The 24,896-nt window shown below is 41.9% G+C and overlaps 1 protein-coding gene across 6 annotated transcripts; it reads left to right on the plus strand.

Annotated features, from left to right (window-relative positions):
* Positions 1-1,841: 1,841 nt before the first annotated feature.
* GPR141 (G protein-coupled receptor 141) lies at positions 1,842-21,480 on the plus strand. Of its 6 annotated transcripts, XM_055709689.1 has the most exons (5): positions 1,846-2,023; positions 2,860-2,997; positions 12,996-13,057; positions 16,411-16,671; positions 18,235-21,480. In XM_055709689.1, the coding sequence occupies exon 5, from the start codon at positions 18,238-18,240 to the stop codon at positions 19,180-19,182; it is 945 nt and encodes a 314-aa protein (XP_055565664.1). In that variant the 5' UTR covers positions 1,846-2,023; positions 2,860-2,997; positions 12,996-13,057; positions 16,411-16,671; positions 18,235-18,237; the 3' UTR covers positions 19,183-21,480. The 6 variants fall into 6 exon arrangements, with proteins under 6 accessions (XP_005442503.2, XP_055565665.1, XP_055565664.1 ...); XM_027810023.2 differs by lacking the exon at positions 2,860-2,997; XM_027810022.2 differs by lacking the exon at positions 16,411-16,671 and having other exon boundaries at positions 1,848-2,023.
* The last annotated feature ends 3,416 nt before the right edge of the window (positions 21,481-24,896 follow it).

Genomic DNA, 24,896 nt, shown 5'->3' on the forward strand with positions numbered 1-24,896 from the left:
CATTGCAATGTTAATTCCTACGGTCTGGTCCAAAGGAACCAGCAGTGGAGATTGTAATGGAAATACCTTTAAATTGTTGTAACCTGGGACCTGAAATGCATGTTATAGGAATTACTATAGCAGGAACCTCTTGTTGTTATCCAGGCTAGGAGCAAGAGGAGGAATTCATTGTGATGCTAAACCCTGTAATCTGGCCCAAAGGGACCAGGGGCAGAGACTGTAGTAGATATACCTTTAAATTGTTGTAACTCATGAGCTGACTTGAATGTTACAGGAATTACTATAGCAGGAACCACCTGAACCAGTGGAGGACAAGCCTTATAAGAGGCAGCACAAGTGCAGTAGTGACCCAACCTGAGTTGGTTCTGGTGCCCAGTGACTTCACAGAACACACCAGCTCTCCTGTCCTGAGTGACCACCATAACAGATGGAGCCCAAGGTCATGGACTAAATTAACTCAATGCACATTTTGTGGGCATTTTACAGACATTTTGCAGGGGTGGCCCATAGACTGAGGGAACGATATCTGTATATTATATCAAAAGATGGGAAAGGTGGTGGTGGGTAATGAAGTTCTATTGGATAGTGTGGGATCTAAGCATGATGTAAGTGGTATGGAATAAGGGGTGGAGAATGTGCTGATTTTGGGTGAGGGAAAGTTAATTTTCTTCATAGTAGCTAGTATGAAATTATGTTTTGGATTTGTGCTGGAAACTGTCAATAATTCAGGGATGTTTTAGTTATTGCGAGTCAGTGCTTACACCAGGGGGAGGAGTGAGCCAGTGGCTGTGTGGAGCTTAGCTGCTAGCTGGAGTTAAACCGCAACATAGGGACAGTATTGTATTTTCTTAAAATATTGCTTTTTATCTTGTAGAGTCTTAACATAGGGATAGAACAGAACATTTAATGAACTTTTGGATTTAAAAGTTCCCAAGCATATCCCTTTAATATGGAAGGAAGAGAACATCCTTATTCTGAACACTTTTATTATTTATACTGAAACTCCTGGGAATGTATCTTCGAGTTTTTGAAGAGAAATGAGTTTTTCCTGTTACCTCTTGCATGGCCAAGTGTTGCAGCTATTCTGGCTGCATGACTGGTAGAGAACAACATTTTGAAATTAAAGTGGGTGAAAAAACAGTGGCACCTTTGTGTGTACCTCTGCTGCTCTGCCAGATTTCTGGTAGCAGATACATCAATTGGATATAATTACAAATATAGCTAACAGTATATAATGAAGAGGATCACGACAATCTCATAGCAAATCTCTGCCAAAACTTTCTTCTTTTTACATGCCTTATCCTCTTCATTTATAAAAAGACTGAGTCGATACTTTTGATTTATAAAAAGGCTGTAGTGTATAAAAAGCACATGCAGAGCAGGTACTCACATCTCTTAGGAAGACTACTGTTTGATAATGAGACAGAAGCATTTCAGGAGTACCAGAAAGCATTCAGCCTTGTGGGCTGCCCTGCTTCAGGATTACTACATTTATTTTACTGCTGCATCATGAGGAAAGTTCCTGCAAGGGCTGTCAGATCAATAAATTCACATCTTGGACGTTATCTGAGCAACTAAGCAAATGCTGCTGAGAGACTGAGCAGCCTCCATACAACAGGAGCAAACCACGTTTATCTATATATCCACATACATGATGATAAATGCACACTCCCACCTGTGCTGTTTCACTTTCAGCCCAATGAGCCCCCTTTCGTTCTTGCACCTGTAACTGTTTACAAGCAGATATATTTTTCAATAACTGGAAATACTTAATACGCATTGAAACAGAACAAAAATAAATAAAATATCCAAACACATCAATGACAATAGACCTGTTGCATGAGGTGATAAAAACTGGTCTAATCACGTGATTCAGCTGGGTGGTTTGTGGGCAGTGGGCAATATTTCAGGAAGCAGGCAGAGCTGGGTTGCAGTTGCAGTTCCTCAGCAGCATTTCTGTATGAAATCGCGGCGTTGTACGGAGCAAGGCAAGCCTCCTACTATGCTGCTGGAGAGCCCGTGGGTAAGTGCTACAAAGGTACTTGGCAGAGGTAATGGAGGCAGACGTGCAGAAGGCAGTATTTTATCCCTCACCTTGGAGAGGAGGAGGGAAATACTAAACTCAAATGAGAAGTCTTCAGATCTGGATGGAGCTTAACAGCTCCTGGTGGGAGATAAGCTTAAAGCAAATGTTATAGATTGGAAGTTAAATGTGCTTTGGGTTTTTAGTCCACTGCAGCAGTTGTGAATGTCAGAGTTTTTTGAAATCTGTGGAAGCAAAGTAGAAGGTAGTTAAAAGTGTATTTTGGGAGTCGGCACTGCAGGAAGGGCACCCAGCCTCCTTTTGCAATAGCATCCATGCTTCCATAATCCTTTCTGAAAATTAATTTATCAAACGAATATGTAAACCAGAAAGACAAGAGTAGTGTTACCGCTTTTGACAATCAATCTTTAAACAAAGACTAAGGAGAAAATTTCCATTTATCTATCAGTGCTTCTACTAGATTTCTCATGGGCTTTGATACTCTTTCATGATGAGTAAATTTTTAAAAATCACCTCAGATGCTGAGGATCATAAGTCCCCTGACAGTCAGAGGGTTGCCAGCTCTGCCTTTACCTCGGTGCTTTTGAACACGTTCCCTGATGCTCTCAGACACTTGCATAGCTCAGCAAGGGTGGCTGGTGAGTGGTTTAGTGTCCACTGAGGAGCTCTGGATAGCTGGCCTAGCCATTGATGATCTGCTCTGATACTTAATTTTACATCTCTGTCCTCCGGTTGCTCAGTGTGTACAGGAGGCCATTAGGAAGGCAACAAAGCAATCTTGGGTGACAGGTTTTTCCATTTTATTGATGTTGCAGAGCTTTCCTTCGTTAGCCAGGAAGAGCAGCTGAGTGTCTTTCTCAGTGATCATGGAAAAGAAAAGTATGAATCGGGTAATACAGATAAATCAGAGAAGATAGAGCTGTGGCTGGAGGACAGAGAAAAGTGATCAGAAGGTACACCAGCAAAAATGACCTGTGTCACCAAATGCAGACAGGTCTAAGTTTATATTATTCGTGTAACTTTGCAGTGGTGTTTTGCTTGGACTCTGTAGCTTTCCTGGGTGACCACGTATCAGGTGTGTGTTTTTTTATCTCTGTAGCAGCAGTGGCAGCTTTTTTCTCCCCCTGTTCTGGAACCACAGCTCTATGATCCTTCCTCTAAGAAGTTAGAGACTAGCAGAATTATTTTTTCACCTTTCCTTTTGAACTGTACCATTGCAGTTTTCATCTTGGTGACAGTATTATCAGTTGAAGCACACAAACAACTTATAACACGGAAAACTAGGCTGCAGGTCTGAAGGGCACCACCAGATACTCCGCAATAACCGTCCATACACTTGCTGCTGTCCAGGAGCATCTCACTGCCCGAGAGCTTAAATATTCCCAGTGTTCTCAGCACCCATGGAAAGTGCTCTTCAGGTGGTGAGCCAATCATGGACTCATCTTTCTAAGAGAAGTGCTGCAAAAATCACACATTATTCAAAAGCGATGCTGAGGGCAGTAGGAAGTGTGATGGCTATTTTGCCTTGCTTTGTTGCATGACTATATGCTATAGGATTGTGCATCCTTTTGGTATATAAAGGAGCCAGCCATTCAAGCATGCTGCCAGAAGCAACTAGTCTGAGAAGATTCTGCTCACCATTTTATATGTGAAAAAGCTAGCAATACCAATAACTGGATGACATAGTTGGAGGCCTGTTACTGTTTTGTGTGGATTCATAGAATGATGACATTATCATGACGTCCAACTGATCCTCACAAAATATCTGAATACCTTTCAAAGCTAATTGAATAAAGTGAGTATATTAATGGGCTGCCCCAGATTGTTACTTACTATATCTTCTCCTTACTGAAATACAGAAACTTCTGCAGCATAATATTTTATTTTGAGAAGTTGCTGTGGGTTTTTTAATAAATGTGCTGTTATGAATTTCTATAAGAAATATGCAGCTTTGTGGTGGTTCTTAGCCCCAGAGACAGCCCAGAGTGGAAGCATCCTAATCAGTTTATCCTTATCTTAAAGAGTCTCTGGAAATGCAGCTGCTCATCGCAATCTTCATTCTGAAACTGGGAGTAGCTGCTTTGAAAAAAAAGCTTAGGACTGCAGAGGATCTTGAAGAAAAGAAACAGGGTCTGGATCTTGTATAGGTAGTTGGTGTTGAGGTAGAGAACCTCTCGTAACATGGGCTGATACACACGTGCACTGCAGCTGTCCATATCAGCTGGACCTCCCTAAACTTCATGTCCCAGAAATATGTGCAGCTGCTGTTCGCCCTCAGTGTGACACATGTCATGAAAAGTGATCAGACCATCACTGGGTCTGCCTTCCCAGCTGATGGGAAGTCACGGCTGATGGGATATTTTACATTTCAATTTACATCACAAGGTGGCAATTATATTGGTGCGGATAAGTAGGGGTGTCTTTATGTGGGCCTGCCCAGTCTGACCTCTGCCAAGCTTGTATCTCAGAAGCTGGGGCACCAGGCAGCCCTTGGCTCCCTGGTGGGAATGCTTGCCTCCCTGCCGCGTCCTGGTGGAAGCCAGTGATGGCTGGTATGTCATTTCTGCTGCAGCAGGTGGCACAAGGCCTCCCAGCCTGAGCTGTGCCTTTCTCAGGTCTTGCCTCTTTTTATTCACTGACCTCCCACAGGGAAGGATAAACAGGTGAAGCAGTTTTTGGAACAAAAGAAGAAGGGAGTCATTCCAGGTATTTGGCTTCACAAGCAGGGTTGTTTTGAGCATACAAGAAGTTGTTAGCGGTACAGGTGGCATTGTTTGAAGGAAATTTTGAGACCAGTAGCTGTCAAATGATGAAGAGGTTGATGTAAAGGTGGTTTATTTAGGTGAAAAGTACTTGTCGCCCTACAAAAAGCATTGCACTGACTTTATTTGCCATTCTGTGATGCCTTCCATGATGAAACAATTTGCTCAGTGGATGAGGAGAGTGCCATGGACATCATCTCCTTTGATTTTAACGAGGCATTTGACATGGTCACCTTAATAAACTGTTGGCAAGCTGGCAAGATACAAATTGGACAGATGGACCACGAGACAGGTGGACAACTATGTAAAATGCTGAGCTGAAAGGGCAATGGCTAATGGCTCAAAGCTGAACCAGTAGCTAGCTACAGGTGGAGTCCCTTGGGGGTCAGTACTGGGCCTGATACTATTCCATAGCTTTATAAAAAATTGGGAGGACACAATTGAATGCACCCTCAGCAAGCAAGCCTGCAGATGGCAACAAATTGGGAGAAGAGAGATGCTAAAAGGAAGAGCCACCAGAGAGACTGCAACAAGCTGGAAGATTGGGCCAACAACAACTGCATGTTTAACAAAGAGAGTCGCTAAATCCTGCACCTGGGGCAGAGTAATCCCATGCAGTGGCGGGTGGATGTCTGGGAGGTCTGTCTGCCTGGGGAGCAGCCTTGACCTGTGCCAGCAGTGTGCCCTTAACAGCAGTGAAAGGAGGCTTTGTCATGGGCTGCCTCAGCAAGAGTACAGCCAGCAGGCAAGGACTACAGCCAGCAGGTCAAGGGTGTGATTATTCCACCCCATTTAGCATCCCTTAGGCCACACCTGGGATGCTGTGTCCCGGCTTGGTCCTCCTAGTCCAAGACAGAGACTGAAAATTTCAGAACGGCAGAATCTCCCTTGCTGGAAATGTTCAAGGCTTGGTTTGATGGGACCCTGGATACCCCAGTCTAAAGCCCTGCTTTCAGCAGGAGGTGTGACTGTAAAATCTCTGGAGGTTTCTGCTGACCTGGATGTTTTTATGATTCAATAGGAACAAACTGGGATGTGCACATGGCTATCTGCAGTCTCATGCAGAGATACTGAAACTAGCTCTGGAGGAGTGAAGTGCTGAAAATACTACAGCCTCTATGCCTGGAAAACTGGGATATATTTGACTAGAAGGAGTGTCACACCAACACGGATTTATCACCAACTACCTATTTAAAGCTAGCTTAGGTGTTTCTGCATAGCGTTGCATTCTGAATTGCACGCACACCTCAGACCCACATGGTAACACACATATCTTCTCTTGCCAACGCCGTACAGAAAGCTGCACAAATTCTGCCCTTTTACCCCTAAAACAACAAGTGCAGGCTGCTGCTGAATCTGAAACAAAAACGTTCAGAGAAAAAATACTTCAAAAAACCCATAACAAAATCTACTGCTGGAACTTCTCACCAGATTAATCAACTTCTTCCTAACCTAGAAGGGATCTCTGGTACACAGCTGGAATCAAGTTCATGTGAGGATAATCTTAGGTGTGGGAATGGAATGAGCTCAGGTGCCCAGTAACTTCTCTAAGGGAAACTGAATCCGAAAATTAAATAGAGATAGCTTTTGATACAGAATTCATTATTTTTCTGTCAGCTCACTGAGTAGAGTGAATTCTTTCTTCTTAAGTGAAATTAAGGGGAAAATAGTTCTAGCCAAAGTAAGGGGCATAAGGAAAATCTGGAGTGGATATGCAATAGGCATTGTTTTATCTGCACTTTTCATTGTGCTAATGGTACTTAGCAGTAAATGGTGAGATCTCTCATCGTGAGGGCTGTAGAAATCATTGAATCACTTTCAGTGATGATCCTGATTTGATGGTGCAGAAAGAAATGAAAGCCTGCAATAGGAATGTCTCCTCAGTGAGTTGATGCTTCTCATTTCCACTTCGCTAGCACAATTAAACACATTAACTGTGTGCTTATTTTTTAATCTCCCCAAATTCTTATATCAACAGGAAAGCTATTTTGATGGTATCCTTTTTTGTGAAGATGTATTCAAATTAGTGCTTAATGTGCTAACTCAAGAACCAGAAGCAATGGGGCTGAAGAGGCACGTCATTATGGCCAGCCTAACAAATCCTGTTGATAAGCTAAAGGGCATGTCACTACCCTACTGTGGATATTTTCCACTGACTCCAGGTGGATTTTACTAATTCTTTTTTTTTTTCTTTTTTTTTTTTTGTACATCTGTCATGTAGGGCTTATAATATTGTATGGGAATGTCCTGTCAGTCCGTCTTCTGCTAAGAAGAGCTCAACTATAGTGAATAATGATGTAAAATATTTGGTGCTTATGATTTCCAGTGATCAGAAAGATGTATAGAACATCAAATAACCTGTATCAAAGGAAAAGAAGGAAGTTCAGAAAGGAAACTAATTGGCAGTTTAATGTTTTCAATTCTACTTTTTTATAAAGATGTCCAAAGACCAACCAAGAAGAGGGGCAACACCACAGCACAGGGCACTCCAAAATCAAATAAACAGATTTGGACCAACAAACCAGCATTATGGCCACAAGCAACATGGCTCAAGACTTTCTGGGGAGTCCTGTGTCAACAAAAGGGGGAAAGAGGCTAAAAGAAAGCATGTTAGGAGGATGGTGGGACAAAGGGCAGGTGTGGGTACTCTTTACAAAGCCCAGACAGCAGCCCTTCACATAGGTGTTTTTACAGCTGCTCCTGGCTGGACTCCCTAGCTGCATCTTTAAATGTTTCAGCTGAACTTCAAAAAGTCAGAAATCTTAAAAAATGCATCAGTAATGAGCTTATTCCTAGCACAATTAGCTGTATATTTTGGCAAATGCACTGGAGATCTTAATTTAACACCAATGTTTATCATTAGCTCAGAACAGAAACCTCCAGATTTACCAGCAAAATGAACCACTTCAGCCCAAGCAATGTGATGTAGAGAGCACTCGCATCCAGGCTGCGCCTCGCTCCTTCAGGCAGTCTTTGGCTGTGCTGAGCAGGAAAGGCCCTTGCAAATCAATGTACTTTATGAATGCAGCGTGGAGCAATGCACTTGCAGCAAATTCCTTATTTCTGAAAGAAGTAGGTGGAATGCCGAATTCCTGTCTAACCAACTGTAGTAGCGAAGTCATGTGTTTCATTGTGCTTATGCTCAGGTAGGAAAGCACCTTCATTACCCATCTAGCAGTACTGGTACTGAGCCTTGCCTTCTGTACTGCTCCTAGGCAGACACTCTTGGACTAATGCAGGGAGGTTTGTTCCTCTGCCAACACAAACACATTTTAGCATACTAAATTTCATAAATAACTGTACATGTATATTCAGCATGAAAATGATCATTAGTAAAATGATTCTTTCCATGCATCTGATGATAGAGTTTGTATTACCTCTGCAGTCAGAAATCAACTGAAATAAACAATCTGAGAAGAAAACAGTATTAGCAATTGCAGTCAGCATTTTGAGGGCAAGTATCAATAGACTCATGCTGTAATCTTTCTTAAAAAAATATTCTTCCTTACAACAAGCTGGCTGCCTCAGCAGGCAATTAGTGAGAGGCTAGTGCAGAGTTCAGACAAATTTTATGATGAGCACTGTATTTTCAGATGAAGGGAAGGGCTTTTTCTCTTGGAAAGGCATATATGCATATAGGATGGGCATGGTACCGCATATATGATTTCCATCTCTGCAGTCTAATGTCATCCTTATGGCAGGAGTAATGAATCTTCTTGTCAGTCAACTCCCCCCTCCATTTTTTTAATCCTGGTGAGAACAAGCTCCCATAATGACTGACTTGCTGTGCCGTATTCCTGATGAAAGGCATATCTCCTGAAAAACCTACCAGCATGCAACAGATGTGAACTAGTAAAATCCTGCAGAACAAGATAGTATTAAAGTTGGTGCTAGACTCCTGGAAATGTGCAGTTGTTAAAAATAAGTAAGACACCTTCTCAGAAAGGTCCATGTAGACTGGAGTCTGCACAGATATCTTTTGTACATGGTTCTGGTTGCTCCTCCCACCCTCAGTGACCAACACCGAGGCCAAAGCACAGTGCCAGTAGAAAACAGGAGTAGGTATGGGGAAAGCTGGGCAAATTATTAGTGTCAGGACAGTTGTTTTCTAGACTTGTTATCCTTCCCACATACCCACTATTAAAGGCATGCAGCAGACTTTGACGTGGGTTTAGGTGTTGTTTTGTTTACAGTACTTCTCCGTTGAAAGGTCTGGATTATGGTAAGAGCTGAATAGAAATTTGAAACGGTTTTATTGATACGTTATACTTCAACATGGAGTGAGGTGCAATTTGGGTGCTTCCAAAGGAGAGAAAGGTAGTGAGATAGACTGAAGGAGAAACAGGCTTTCCCCAAACAATTCAGGTACTCTCAAGCAAATTTCATTTGAGTAATAATGCCATGGGGTAGTAACTTGCAAAGCGGCTTTTTTTTCACTCTAAATCAGAAAAGGGAACTAGGAGGAGACCACCAGATGTATTTCCACTTTTTAGAGGAGCTTGACTTTGTCTCTCTGCTGTGCAAAAATGTGTGAAACAAGGAATTGCAAGTCACATTTTCCTCCCTATACTTTTCCAAAATGTTCTTTCGGATGTGTCACAGGCAGTATTTCTCACTCATGGGATGCCTTGCACAGCCTGGGTGACAGCCACAAATCACAACCACTTCAGAACACAGATAGAGACATTTTAAGAAACATATAATCTACAAAATGGTTTTGGCTGTTACTGATACCTAACATTTTTCTTTTTGCAGATAATTAATATCTTTCTATTCAGGTGCTTGAGAGCACATTAGAAATGAGTCAAAAATACGATTTTGTTGGTAGCAGCTAAAGGTTACTCACTCTAACTGCATGCTGCCTTTCTGCTATTCATATTAGCAGCTGATCTTTTACTTAATGATATAATGCAATTAGCCTGTCACAATTACAGCTTGATAACTGATCCAGCCAGTCTTATATACTAGGAGTAGGCCCATAGCTGGCACTGGAAGGGACTCTGAGCAGATCTGGGCTTTTTGTAAGGAACACGAGATGTAGCAGATGATGCTCTCTCTGTATCTCATCTTTTTTACCTAGGCAGCAGACACTGCCCTTGTTTGAGGACACTGCTCTGACCCATACTAAAAAAGGCCTGAGGAACAGGTGACCAACACTTGGTGTTAGTCAGCCCACAGGTGTATCTACTAAATCCATCTCTCTCATAGTCAAACATACAGGGCAATGTGATTTTTCCCCATTTTAGGAAACGATAGGTTATAGCTGTCACAAGAGAGGAGAATCAGGCTGATGGCTCATTGCAAGACTAACAACTATGGGACAACGCCTTGGGTGATGTAAAAAACCTTATGTTTATTAATATAAATGAAGTTTATGTGATGGATTTGAAAATGTACAAGGAACAAAGAAGGCTAGAACCCAGCGTTGAAGTAGTTTTCCAATAATTCAAGTCCTGATTCTTTCATGAATGTAATGGGACACAGGGTCTACCTCTTCCAGTGTAAAAGAAGATGTTATAATTAAGGAATACTTTGCTACTTCTAATAGAGTTTTCTGGCTGACAAAAGTCTGCTCAACTGCCCAGCAAAGTTCAGATAACTGTTCCTTGCACTTTGGGGAATATTTCAAAACTCACCCTTAGCAATCACAGGTTTACAGACCTCTCTGGGGGCCTGATTGTTATCAACATCAGCCCAGTGTTTTCAGGAGTATCACTCCAGCTTTACTCTCAACTAACTAAATGAGTCAGGTTACCCACAGTGAATTTAAGGTGTTCAGATGGATCTTATTTCTTGCTTTCTGCCACCTACGTAAGTGAAGGAGAGAAGGAGTTTTCTACAAGACCCAACCACCACATCTGCACACCTCCTACGACCCTGTATGGTCCACTGCTGATTTAACAACCCAAACCCTTGAGTCTTGGCACAAAAAATGTAGAAAAATAAATCACCTGGGTTGCCATGGTTATTCTATGCACATATCTGAGTTCGGAACAGCTGAAAAATCCTTTACAGCGTATATTATGCCTGAGCATGGTTGTCTTTCCTTAAGGACCTTTCACACAATCCGGAGTAAAAGGAGCCTTGATGCTATGCAGATCCCAGGACAAGCAGTCCTTGAAATCTGGGCCAGGCTCTCAAGTATGATTAAACAGCCTTGGCCCATAAAACTGTTGCTATAATAAAAATTCAAACTAGTTGAAAGTCTGATCCAGGTGATACAATGGCACTGTGCAAACCCACTATCACACTTCTAGATTTTGGGGGTATTGAAAAGACCACCAGCAATTACTTGGAAATTTACAAAATACATGCATTGCATTTCTAGCACCTGCGTTTAAATTCAGCTGCTGTGTGATGTTCTAACATAATCACATTCTGCCACCAGCTCAGTGCATTACTGATGAAAATCTAAAAGTACCAGCCTGAAACCCATTCTTCATACCGCAGTGGGAGAAACATACTCCAGACATTATACATGATGCTGAATCTTTGGCAAAATTGCATCAATTTAGCAGGGAAAATGAATTACAACCATGTGTATTAAGCTTTCTATACTTATCTAGAACTTGGCATTCGTGAACAAAGATAATGAGGATGTCTGCCCTAGACCATACTCTGGTATTTCAATATTTGTTTTAAACCTTAGTGCAAGGATTGAAGATTTGCAGAATGCAAACACATGGAAAGAAGGCAATCTGGAAAGTCGCATTTGTGATGACAGCTTGGGAAAACAACATTGTTATTTATCAACAATATTCTATTACTTACATGTTATGTAATTATTATATGCATCAACTATATATAAGCAATATTATACGTATTAACACATACATTAAGTTATTATACGTATCAACAATGTTATATAACTTTAAAACCCCATATTCAGATGCTACCTACAGGGCTTTAAGTTACCTCAGCTTTCTTCCCACTATTAGTTGAGATGATTTTATTCTAGAGCGAGACCTACAAGAAGCCGAGTCAGCATGACTAACCTGAAAAGGTATAGGATTTGATTTAAGGATCCCTTAGCTTTATATCTGGCTTTGAAACAAAGGTTTCATCTTTTTAGCTGTATCATGGGGAGAGCGATAGGTATACTTTTTAACAGAGCTTTGAGATCAGCTGCAGAAAGGTACTAGGTAAAAGCTAAATATGATGATGATGATGATGATGACTTTCTAATATTATTTGAATAGCTTTTTAGCTGTTAACCACTGTTAAAATTGCACAATGCAAAAAGGCAGTCTCCTTCACATACCAGTCTGTTGTGAGGTACCACAGAACAGTTTGTCTCCTGTGTTTTTTTTTTGTCAAATGTGAAGCAACAGGATGTAGTCAGTTAAAATGTCCTTATGTAAGATTACATGTAAATGTTGAATGTTAATACCATTGCCTTTGAGACTGTTATACTCAAATATAACTGTGTTCCGACAGAAATTAGTTGAGCCTGCAGGAGGGAAACACTGACCTTGCACAGACTCCTCATGGAGGCTCAGTCCTGCAGGGAAACATCTTTTACCACACACCAACCATTGCTGCAGATGAACCTTTGATACTGACACGGCTAATGTTTTGGGGTTTTGTTGTTGTTGTTGTTTTTTAATAAAATCTGCTAGTTTCATTTTGCTAGCGCTATATAGGTGTAGCAGTGGCACTGAGTCCTGAGATCCATATGCTGAGCTACAGTCTTGGCAGAAAGCAGGGCTGAGACATGATGCTGGGCTTTAGGGTGAGCTTCATTTCATCCCTTGCACTTCAATATCTATACTTTCACAATACCCAAACCCACAGTTAGTTACAATATAGATCATATTTTGCTCCTGTCTTACCTTGTTTTCTCAAAAAACTCTTTCAAATGATCTCCTCCGCTCTGGGGAATAACCTTCCTAAAGGAGCACCTAGTGATCTGTGTGGTTTACATCAATGCATAGACTTGATCAATTTAGACAGTAGGAGAACATAACTGTTCAGAAGCAGGAGGCTTTGAAGACCTCATATGGCTAAGAAATAGCTGCAAGAGAGGATCCTGTGATGCAACTAAAAACCTCCCCGAGGCTGGGTGCTTAAGGGCAGCCCTGCCCTCACACAGCTGAGGCTCATGGTTGTTGCTTTGTCACAGGCTCAAAGAAGGAAGGAAGGAAGGCCATGACTCTAAAACATCAGGTGTTCTGCTTTTTTGTTCTTAGGGCTTGCATAAAACCAAGAGCCAAGTAAACAACCTTTGAAGAGGGGAAAGAAATTCTAATCTGTAAGTATACAGAAAATGAACAAAAGCCTTGGTTTGCAGTGCTTTTCCAATGTTTGTAACTTTAGTGGAAAAAAAAGTATCCAATTTTCTTGTTTTATTTGTAACACATTTTAAAGCTTTTCTGCATAACTGTTTCTGTTATTTGTAATTTCCTAGTATTGGGAAAATATTGCTTCATCCTTTTCCTTATTGCTATCCTGTAGTTCTACACTGCTACCTAAAATTGGGAGGCAATTAACTTTGTTTTGCTCCATCTTTGTGTGTTTGATATCATTCAATCTCTGTACAACCTAGAAGGGTAAGTTTATTCTCTTTGATAAGATATAATCAGGATGGTAAATAATTATTTTTGGGAAGGTTCTATGGTTTCTGGTTTTGTGTAATACCAGAAAAAAAATCTCAAATGAAAGAGGGCTAGCTCAACAAGTTTTTCCATCCTGTTTTATTCTTCAGTAGACTGGATTTAAATTAAAAAGTATCAGTATAATGATGACACAAGCTGAGTCATTGAGCTAGTGAATGAGTTAGAGGAATTACTAAAAGTTGTTTAGAAAAAGTCAATATCTAAATGTAAACACACACTTGATATTTCATATTTTTAACTTGTAACATTTTTCTTTAAGCAGATATTTATACTTCAGATTTCAGGTGTGTGTGGTTAGTTTGAAATGAAGAGAATTCTGCAATTATTCTAGTAACATAGCCTACATTACCATAACACAGCATGGAATTAGAGCAAATCGAAAAGCAATTACAATGCCATCAACAGAAATAATCTTTGATACTAAATGAGGATGTTTGTGAAACAAACACACATTTTAAGTAGACTTTTATTAAAAAAAATACTTGTATTTTGAGCTCCCTCCAACCTAGTCTACTTCAATGTAGACATGTCAGTTCTGACAAACCCCTGTTTTCCCATTTTAAGTCTGTCAAAAATAGAAATCTTTCATTTGAATTGAACTTTCTTCCCCTCCAAATGCAAATAAAACTTCTCAGCTGGGTACATGCAGGCTGCAAATGCTGCTTCTGCAGAACACAACTGTTAGAACACATGAAAATCTGTGCGAAGCCTGCCGGTCCCTCAGCACACGTACATGGAGGGCATAAATTTTGCAAGCACTTGTTATACGGAAAGTAGAGCTCGCTGGCAGATTGTAAGACTGTCATCATTTTTAATGAATGAGTTTTTTTATGGTTTTATAATAAGTTGACATAATGTTGATGTAACATAATGGTGACTGATGAACCTGACTGGGAAAATAATAAACAATGAAGGGAACAAGCCAGTGACAGGGTGATCTGGATTGCTAAGTCAGGTGCAAACTAGTCACATGCATTTTACCACTGCCAAATGCAAAGCTGCTCACTTAAGAACCAAACAGGAGCACAATGCTGATGGAGGCAGTTCAGTGAGGAGCCACAAGTATGACTGGGATGAAGAGAAAATTAAGTATCTTCTGTCTCTTATCTCTACTTATTGTCAGGTATCTATAGAGAAAGCCAAAATTTGTTAAATATTTTTGAAATCTGAAGGCAAAACCAGAAGCACATACTGTGCCTGGAAGCTGAGGTTGTACAAATTATGTCTAGAAATATGGGTTTGGTTTTTGTGTTGTTTTTTTTAATGATAGGATAATTAACAGTAAGATAAAAGAGAAACAAGTTCCTGAAGGTTGGAATGAACATTCTTTTTACCAGGAAAATTTTGACAGAGACTGGGTTGGCTTTGTAAATAGCATGCTCTGGCCTGAAGAGAGTGGTCCAGGGAAGTCCTGTGGGCTGTGCTGCGGATTGCCTGACCCACACTGATAGCTGATGAATCTTGAATGCATGAGAATCTCTTTGCTGACCATATATCTGAAAGAACCTAGCACCCGGCCTTTTGACAATCTGCCTGCTCCGTCAAACTCAAACATAGCTATTTTGGCAACTGTCCCCAAGCGCTCGGCACCAGCAGCTGTCACTAACTGCTATGGCGCTCAGGTGAGGTGGTTGCCCATCATTGCCTCGTGGCTGTTCAAGGCACATGTCAGGCAGAAGTTTACCCAAGTGATGAGGCTGAACACAGACGAAGAGCAAAGTGTACTCCCAAACTTGAGCAGTATCACTGAATTGGCAGTAGCTAGAGGGGGTAGGAAGGCACAGGAACAAGAACACCTCCTTGAGGAGAAACTTTCTGCTTTTGGATGTGCAATGACTTGCGTCCTCTCAGTGCTCCTGCCATTCTGACAGATGGCAAGAGCTAACATCGGTGTGCATGAAGGAAAGCCACCTGGGTGAGGCAAAGCTGTGAAGTACCATCCTGAAGGAGCTCCTTGGTGCTTCAGACATTGCTTGGGACCAGGGGTTATGTGGGGAGGAGGAAAGAAGGCATGACATTGAACTGTAACTCTGTGACTGGTGTACAGCCACTCTAAAAAGCTAGTTTAAAACAAGCTGTGTCCAGTACTGAAACAATGCTGTTACAGCTGGCAAGAGCTTACAACAGCTGATGTTGGCAAGGGGCTAAGTAGCATGGAGGGAAGACCATTTCTTAGATAGTTTGATGCTGCTCTCAGTGGTCTCTCCTGTTGTTCCTCCTCTGCTGTGAGATATTGTCCAGCTTTTGGAGCCTTCTGTAACTTATGTTTCCAGTGAGGTTCAGTAGATAGCCTTATGTCATACAATTAATTAGTCTCTTGTAAAACCTGCATTCCTTTTCATTCTATGTGCCTCCTGTTAGATTTTAGCCAAAGGACTTGTTCGTTGTGTTTCAGGTCAGTAGGTTACAGCTATGTGAATGTCAGTACAATAGGAAACCTCATTTCAGCAGAAAGTAGCGTTTCCTCTGTGTAATGCTGTACTCTGTATTCATCACGCAATGATATTTCAGTGGGTTGCCCGTAGTATTGGAGACCTGATAATCTCATATCATAGCTGCTGGTAGCTTTTTTTCTGGAAGATTAATGAAAATGAGATTTCCTGCAGAATCCTACAATGAAGGGATTTAGTGATGACTGTAAAATTCTGCAGAAACCTACATTTCAGTGTCTCAGTTGCTTATTTGCAGACAGAAATAGGTCTCTTGCTGTTCCCTTAATAGCAATGTCTGAGGAAAATATTGGTTATCTGACTTCTGCTTATCTGTTCCTTACCACCTTCAGTTCATGTTTCACTGTCGGGCTCCAAAGGGTGACGGCAAGGGGTCCTTCCTCTCCAAGCGCAGCCTCCCTGCTGGGTCTGCTCACACCAACCCGCATTTCCAGCGTGTTGCCTTTAGGGCTGTGGCACTTTTTAAACTGTAAATATGCATTTTAAATTAAAACAGTGCGATAATGCCACTTTTTAGAGACCTTTTTTTTTTTTTTTAGTGAAAGCATAACAACTTGGAGAAACTGATGGACATCTAGCTAATGCCTTCTGGCTTGCATGGTGATGAGGCTGAAACGCAACATCTCAGAAATGAGAACAGAACTGGAAGGAACTTGCATGGTTTCTGATGCAAGAGCTGCAGTGTGTCAATCTGAAGTGCCTTTGAGAAAAAGCTCTTTCATTGCAACCCGCGTTACTTCTCATAATGCAGTGGAATTAGTTGTCCACGTAACTCTTAAATACAGTTTCAAACAGGAAAGGTCAGTGAGTGCCAACAACCAACACCTCGAGATATGGCAGTTGTATTTATGTTGACTACAATAAAATATCTGGAGTCTTAGATGCATTGGGATAGCTAAAGAATAACTACCTTTTCAATGTATAAAGAGACCTAGACTACTGTAGGGGTGAATGCTTAGAAATATTGCTAAAAATCAACGGAAAATGTCTGAGATGCACCACAGATATTAATCCCCCACTGTGAATAAAAGTGGATTATGATTATAAAAGTTACAGGTATTTCCTGACATATTTCTGACAAGAGAGAGCTGTTCAAGAACTTCTTTCCCCTCCCAACCTCTGGCAGTATGTGCTACCTAAAAATGAAAATAAACTGAAACACCACTCATACAAAGAGACAGAGGAACTGCTTTGTGAAATTGAAGTCATTGCAATAATAAAATTACAAAAACTCAGCAGAAAACCCCCTCTTGTGCTGTGGGATTCACCAATGAAATGGGTGACATACCAGGGTCAGTTTAAAATTATAGTTCAGGTAGCGGTGGCAGTGTAACGGGGATAGTGCAGAGCCCAGCACTGTTCAATTGCCCCTGCTTCTTTTCTGTGACTAGTGCGGACATCCACTTGATACTTTCATAGATGCAAACATGCTTCAGGATAACACCCTGCCTGAACTCTTTCCCTCCCACACGGTCTTATTGTATTTAAAAATCCTACCAGATGTTACGTTTAGAATTATATTTAACCTCTTTTTGAAACCGTAATATATTAGAAATGTATAGTGTACTTACTAAACTTGCTATTAACTTTCATCTAGCCTCAGCTCAGGCCAGGGAGGCTTATTTGCACTAACCCAGGATGTCCTTTCCTAATGTTTTCTAACAACCCATTTTGTAACACCCAGTTACCACATATTAGGTGTGAAATGGCCCTGAGCACCAGGACAGCACTGCCAACGCTACTGCTACTCCGTCTGGCAGGATCTGAGCAGCATCTCCATGGAGCCTGGGTATCCATGGTGTGTAATCCCTGACTCGGATAAATTATCCGTGGAGGAGGAGTTGACTTTAATGTGTGCAAAATTGTGCTCGGTAACAAACAGAATTTGTAGCTTTGATAGAGCAACATATGGTTATTATCTGGCTCTGGGAAGGGCAGATTTGTGTTGCAAATAAACTGATGAATAGTAGCAGAATTTGAACAGTATCTCTGATCTTCACTGCAAAAGCATGCAGATGCTCAGGAGAGAGGAGAACTAGTAACACTGAGAGCTCAAAACCACCACAATCATGTGATTTCTCTAAGGATCTCTTGATCTCACGTGTTACTAACTCATGCTTGTTTTTAAGGGTATGGATAGTAATGACTTAAAAACTAGAGCAGCTTCTCCATACAACCTTCTTAGCCATTTTTTTCCTAGGTTGGAGGATGTTTGGGTAAAACTACTGGTTACAGTTTGTGCCAACTGTAAGATTGCAGTACTATCCCTCGAGCAACATGCAGGTGGAAAGCTCTGCTGGTTTTTCAAGTGGGCACTCTCATTCATACCTTATCTTAATCTTTATGTATGCTTTCACTTCTAGAACATGTACAAGGAAGATTTCAGGGACATGATTGCAGAGAACAGGAACAGCAGTGACTCCTCTTCTGCCTTCACTCACACCAACACCACAAGTGTCATACTGATCACTGCCTACTCAGTTGCCTTTGCTGGAGGTGGAATTGGGTCCATCACAATGTCATTCGTGCTGGTCAAGATGAACACTCTGTCTGTGACCACTACAGCCATCATTAACCTGGTCGTCGTGCACAGCCTCCTCCTCTTCACCGTGCCCTTCCGTCTGCACTACTATGTCAACAAGAAGTGGGTATTCAAGATGCCACTGTGTAAAATGGTGAGTGCCATGGTGCACATCCACATGTACCTGACCTTCCTATTCTACGTGATCACACTGGTGATCCGGTGGCTCATCTTCTTTCAATGGAAGGACAAAGTGGAGTTCTATAGGAAGCTGCATGCCATCGCGGCGAGTGCTGCCGTGTGGGTCCTTGTCCTGGTGTTTGTGGTGCCGGTGCTGTGCTTTGAGTACGGGCGCTCAGGCTCATACAATGATACAACATGCTTTAAGTTCCACAAAGAACTACAGCAGGACAGTGTGAAAGCCTTGAACTACACCATAATTGTAGCTGTCGCCTGCATTACTTGTGTCCTCTTGGGCCTGCAGATTTTCATCCTAGTAAAAGTGGCGAGAAAACTTTCCACCACCCTCTGGTCACATCAGGAGTTCTGGGCCCAGGTGAAAAACTTGATTTTCATCTGTGTCATCATCATTTGCTTCCTTCCCTATCACCTCTTTAGGGCCTACTACATACAGCACGTGAGCGATTTTGACCAGTTAGAAAGCTACAATGAGGTTTTTTTGAGCCTGACTGCCCTCAGCTGCCTGGACCTGCTGTCGTTTGTGCTGAGTGGTAGCCGCCTCTTCAAGCAAAAGGTGGGCATGCTGGGCAGCAAGTTTTCTTGCTGCTAGCATCAACCTCCGGCAGCATGCACGGACCTGGACCTGGGAGGACTTGATGCTGGGCAGGCATGGCAAACCCTCTCCTCAGCCGGCCGGGGCAGGCTCTGGAAAGAGTGGGGCTCTGCACACCTGCTCTCTGAAATAACAGGGCAAATCGCCTCCAGTGTCACACCTGGTCAGCTGGAAGGTTACCTCTGGCATGTCCTCACAGTGCTACCTAGTGAGTTGTGGATGCACCTGGAGGAAAGGGAGGAAAGGGCATGGGCTCTTCTGCCTTACTGTTTTTACATCAAGGTTTGTTAAGTCAAAGGCACTATGGGAGGAGACTCAAGGGAATTTGCAAAGTATGTAGGAACACAAATAGAAAAGCAGTTTTTTATGCAATAAGGCACATATTTTTGAGATGTAAAGATCTAAATAATTTTCCACATACATTTCTTATCCCCCACAAGCTCTCATAAAGTATCAGGAAAGCTACTGTTCCTCCTCAGTTGGTCTGTTCCTTCACTGTAAAGACAAGCATAAACTTCTAAGTGAACTGAATAATTAAACCAACTCTTTAAAAACAAACCAGCAATAAATGGTTATTTCTTAACAAATTTTCTCACAATCACCTTTTGGAGATAGTATCACTATGGCAGAAAAGAGTTTTGTTCTCTTCCACATTTTGGAAATGTCTCCAACAACAAAGATTACACATTGTTACTGAAAAGAATGTTGTAAGTTTAAACAAAAAAGCTGTATTTTTACTTACAGAATTGTTCAATTTAAAAAAGATATTTAACAGTGAAGATTATTTTATTTAGATCATTCAGACAGCAGTTGTCTTCTCTTAAAACCTCAAGTATTTTTGGTATCCAAGGTAACAATGCTTTTTTTAATCTTATGTTGATTTTCTGCAATTCTGAAATTTATGACTAATTACAGTATCTTTAGCTTGAATTCAATTCTGTAAATTTAGTACCATGTACTGGTAGGAGAAGTTAAAGTGTTGTTGCTTGGATTGGAGGGATGAAAAAAGCTAATAAACCTGGCATAGCTAAAGAGCTTATTATGTCTCAGTGAGGCATTGTCAGTTGCTGTCTCTGAAGACAGAATTGAATTCCATTAGAAAAAGAGGAAGAAAATCAGCAAAATGATTCTGTGAAAGACATTCAGGCTTTCATAGCTCAGTTGCTTTACACTTATCCCTTGTGCTCCCCCCCCCCCCCAAAAAAAAAAGTGTGTGAATCTCTGACTGCTATAACCCAAGACAGCAATCACTGATATATCTTTCTCCTTCTTGTCATCTGCATAAGGTTTTTCATCTAGAGTCAGTGGGACAATATTATAACCATTTGACAAATTAGAGGTTATCAGCTGATTGATTTCCAGTGACAGTCTATGCTCATGATGCTGTTGAAGTCCACCTTTTCATACTTTTGAATCTTTCCATACATTTCTACTTTGCCTTCAACATCTCTTGCACATCGGACAGCAATCAAATAACAATTGGTTGAGCTTGCTGTGCCTGTACAATCTTAGTGCTATGCTCGTTGCTTTAGGTCCCACCAATATGGTTATTTTATAGGATCCCATCTCTTCTATAGCCTTCCTTCCCTGTCTTCCTTCTTGCTTCAAGCTCCTCTATATCTCTCGGGAGGTGTGATCAGGAGAAATTATTTTCAGGTCAGAGTCTGAGTAATGCTATATGACACCCAAAGTTGGAAATTACTGCAGTTCATAACACAAGTGAGATGTGAGTGCTCACGTGGCCCACCCTTGGCAGACAGCCTGGATCACAACATCTGTGAAGACAGAAACGTGAGAGCTTGCAGTGTGTGTGTATCTGAGAAAAAACTCTCTGAGAAGGTGTTCGCCCCAAAAGGATCACTGTAAAGAGGAAGATGACTACCAGCCAGATTCAACAGTAGTTGGGGAACTACGTAGACTTCCATAACATGGAAGGGGTCAGCTCAAAGGAGTAGTTCACTCCTGGTTAATTATGTGTCATTAAGAGAGCAATAAACTTCTCTGATCCAGATTTGTTTTAAAACTACACAAAGAACTCAGGTTTTCCCTGTGGCAGGAGAGAAGATGGAAAATGGCACAACGTTTTCCTTCCTCCTATAGCAACATCATTGGTAGAAGAAAATATCTTGCATGTGTTCTGTGGGCACTGCATACCTTTGTAACACTATATTATAACCCTTCTGCCATATGACTATGTGCTGAAGTCCTTCCTGCGAAACACATATGAATGAAAAGCAATTTGTATCTGAATTCAGCAAGACTTGGAGAAAATAAAACATATGTTTACAAACAATACCTCCTTACCATACAGCTTAACCAATGTTGTTCATGTATGTGTTAAAATCACAAGTTGCTTAGTTCTTGTAAAAACACACACATCACAATACCCTGCACCATAGCATCACAAAAACTCCTAGATAATGTGGGGTTTTTTTCCAAATAAATATTTATTCTAATGATGTTATTGTTAACCCAGGATGATAATGAGCAGAAAAAAGGGGTTGTAATTCGATGTTTAAATTCATGATACTATTCAGCACCAAGTGATGCTTTATATGGGACTGTCTACACAAACTTTACATCTGCCACTTGTCTTTGTGAGCTTTAGCGCCTGGCAGAGGAAGCCTGCCTCCACCCTGAGAGAATGACATCTCGGTGAACACTGGCAGGACCTGCCCTGCCTGGTGGTGACAGAGGTGATGCTTCCAGCAAGGGTGCTGACAGGACTCGCAGGGAGGACCAGTTGCTGCTCCCTCCAGCCTCCCCCTGCTTTTCCCCTCACTGGTGGCTTGCTCTCTCCCACCCTACTGGGCACCCTCCCTGCTCGCTTCCCCCAGGAGGGCTGAGGAGGGCTGAGGAGGGCTGAGGAGGGCTGAGGAGGGCTGAGGAGGGCTGAGGAGGGCTGGAGGTGCTGCCAGGTGATGCCACAGAAGGAGAAGAGTCTGAATAACTCCTGAAGAAGAAAGGGTGGACAAGGCCAAAGCAGCATCCAGAATGTAGCCAGGTGGCTCTGTGATGGGGGATGGCAGGGGCAGTGATGAGAAGTGGGAATACCCAGTTACCATCACCTGCTTGGTCAGAGGCACCATGGGCTTAAAGGAGACCCTGATTTTTCCAACTGGATCACAAAGGATAGTTCTGGATTAGAAAACAACCATGTGAGAACATTAAAAGCTGTATTACAGCAGGACATGGAAGGGATAGGAGGACATGGACGATGTGACAGGGGATGAGGATAGGAGAGCAGAGTATCAGCATGTTTCCACAACACAGTGGCAAGACAGCATAGACTATGTCGCTGGCTTTCATCTCATGTTGCTTATTGAATGCTTAAAGTTGCCAGAAAGTCACTGACAGGAGCAAACTTGCCCTCTGTCAGTATGTTCCCACTCCCCCACCACTTTACCATAGGGCTGGGGTTCTTCTGCTGAATGGCTTTCAGCTGCATCAGTTCCCTCCCTGCCTCAGCAGGCAGTCACTGAAACAGAGTCAACGTAAGGATAAATACAGCAAGACTGCTTTTTGCAGCAGTGCTCATTTGGGGTATTTATCAGACTGTAATACTACTTGTCTAATTCCCTTTAGGATCCAGATCTTTTATTTCCGGGCAGTTTTTCACAGATCCACATCACCTGACATTTCCATGTGTTCCCAAGGACCAGGGTGCCTTAGACTAGACGTGCTGGTAGGGGAAGAAGGGACCTCCACAGATGCAGTCTAGGAGAGGGTTTTCGGGCATTGATGCTCTTGCCAGGGATGGGGAGAGAAAAGATGACTGTGGCAACTCCCAAAGGTGGCAGAGGCAGCAGTGCCTGAATGGAAACCTCTGCAGAGTTGCAGGACTGGACATTTCTGACCAATAAAGTCACTCGTTTCTGCTGTTCTCAGAGAAATAGGACTTTGTGTGCACTTTCCCTGTTAGTAAACCCTGTGGCTAGGACTTGATTGGAAACAAGGGCTGGTTTCAAAAGTCAAGGGGTCATTAATAAAACATCAGGTTGACCTCCCAGACAGAAACCTCAAAAAATCAAACTAACCTTTCTGGTACTCAGTGAGGTAACTTTCCCCACTTGCAAACAGATGCTTAATAAGCCAGATTTAAACTCAAAAGATAAATACCAATAAAGATAATATACAGTATTCATTCCCTGAAGCATTAAGTAATATGTAGTCCTTTTTCCTCTGGCGAGGCAGCAGACAAGCTGGTTGGCTGCTTTCACCTTCAACCGGTAACACTTCCCTCCCTCCCAGTAACACCTCCAGTTGAAGACTGCCTGGCTGGTTTTGCTCCTTCACTGTAGCAGCTGTGCCCTCAGTGAATTGTGTGCCACCCATGGGTGGCTGGGGCTCCCCTGATTCTGAGGTCTTGCTAATGGACATGGTGCAAGTCTCACAGCTGGGAAGGGTAACACACAACCAGCTCGGGGCTCAGCTATCAAATCCACAGGTGACTCCATCCATGGCAAGGTCACAGTCAGGAGGGGCCACATGCCCAATGCCAACAAAAGAGGCAAAACAGATGCTGCACAGAAATTTAGTAGTATCTCCAAATGTTTCATCTGAACCTGGGAAGCAAGACCCTGACTTGTGCTTGGCAGGGGGTGCATGCTAAGGGAAGGACACCTGTGAAAGAGCTCTCAGCTTCTCATCTGTTTTAGAGGTCTACAGCACAGAGAAACACACCACCTGCCTATGGCTGAGGGGGGAGGCATATACTGGTGGTGGCACCATAATCTCTAACAGAAACATGTAAAAATTGCAGATAGGACTTTGTCTTCCCAATGCTTTTCCTCAGCAGATGCAAGGCTTCACAGCAGGAGTTGTTGATGAGCACATCAACAGATGCTAGACTCCACTAGTCAGGTGCTACAAAAGCGTGGGAGAAAAGAAGTAAGAAAGGGCAGCAAAGACAGTATCTGCACTGGTGGAAAATCCTGTGGCAGAGAACTTGGAATCATATCCTTGGAGAGGAGAGCCTCACCAGTCGGGAAGCTGCATGCAAAGAAACATGCATGCATGCAAACTCCACATATATGGAGGCAGACCACAGCTCCCATCCTCTGCTACAGAAGGAGCAGCTGAATCAGGATCTGCTCAAGACGCAAAATGTGTCCATACACTAGAAACAGCATCACAAAGTTTCACATCATGAAAAGCAGTTTGTAAGTTAAATTCAGCTTGGAAGAATAAAACTGTGTCTACAGTAAACTGGCCTTCAGAAGTTTAAACCCAAACAGCAGAAAATCAGTGTATAATATGATGATACTGTGAAAGTGGCTATTCTAGAACAAAAAATATTAGTAATTGGAAATTTGAGTTCTTTCATGAAATGACTGTATCAGTCACATAACTATACTGGGTTTAGGCATTTCAGAAACCAACATTTGTTTTATTACAACACTGGACGGCATTCTCTACTTGGTCTTCACCTGAAATACCTAACCGTTTTGAGCATTTCACAAAATGTGAACTATTGCCACTGTTGTTCCAGGGGTGAATGTCAGGTGTTTCAAATATTAATCCAATGGCACAAAAAATAAAAAACAGCTGCAAATTTTACAAAGTAAAGTTGATCTCACAAGAGTCTTTATTTTAGAAAATATAGTATATAGTTCACTCTATGATATAATGTGTAGTTTTGAGTACTTTGGGAAATAAAAGGAAATAAAACAGTTATTTCTGTTGTCTTTCAAGCTAATAAGTTTAAAAAG

Source organism: Falco cherrug, chromosome 4 (assembly GCF_023634085.1).
Source record: "Falco cherrug isolate bFalChe1 chromosome 4, bFalChe1.pri, whole genome shotgun sequence".
NCBI classification, from domain to species: Eukaryota; Metazoa; Chordata; class Aves; order Falconiformes; family Falconidae; genus Falco; species Falco cherrug.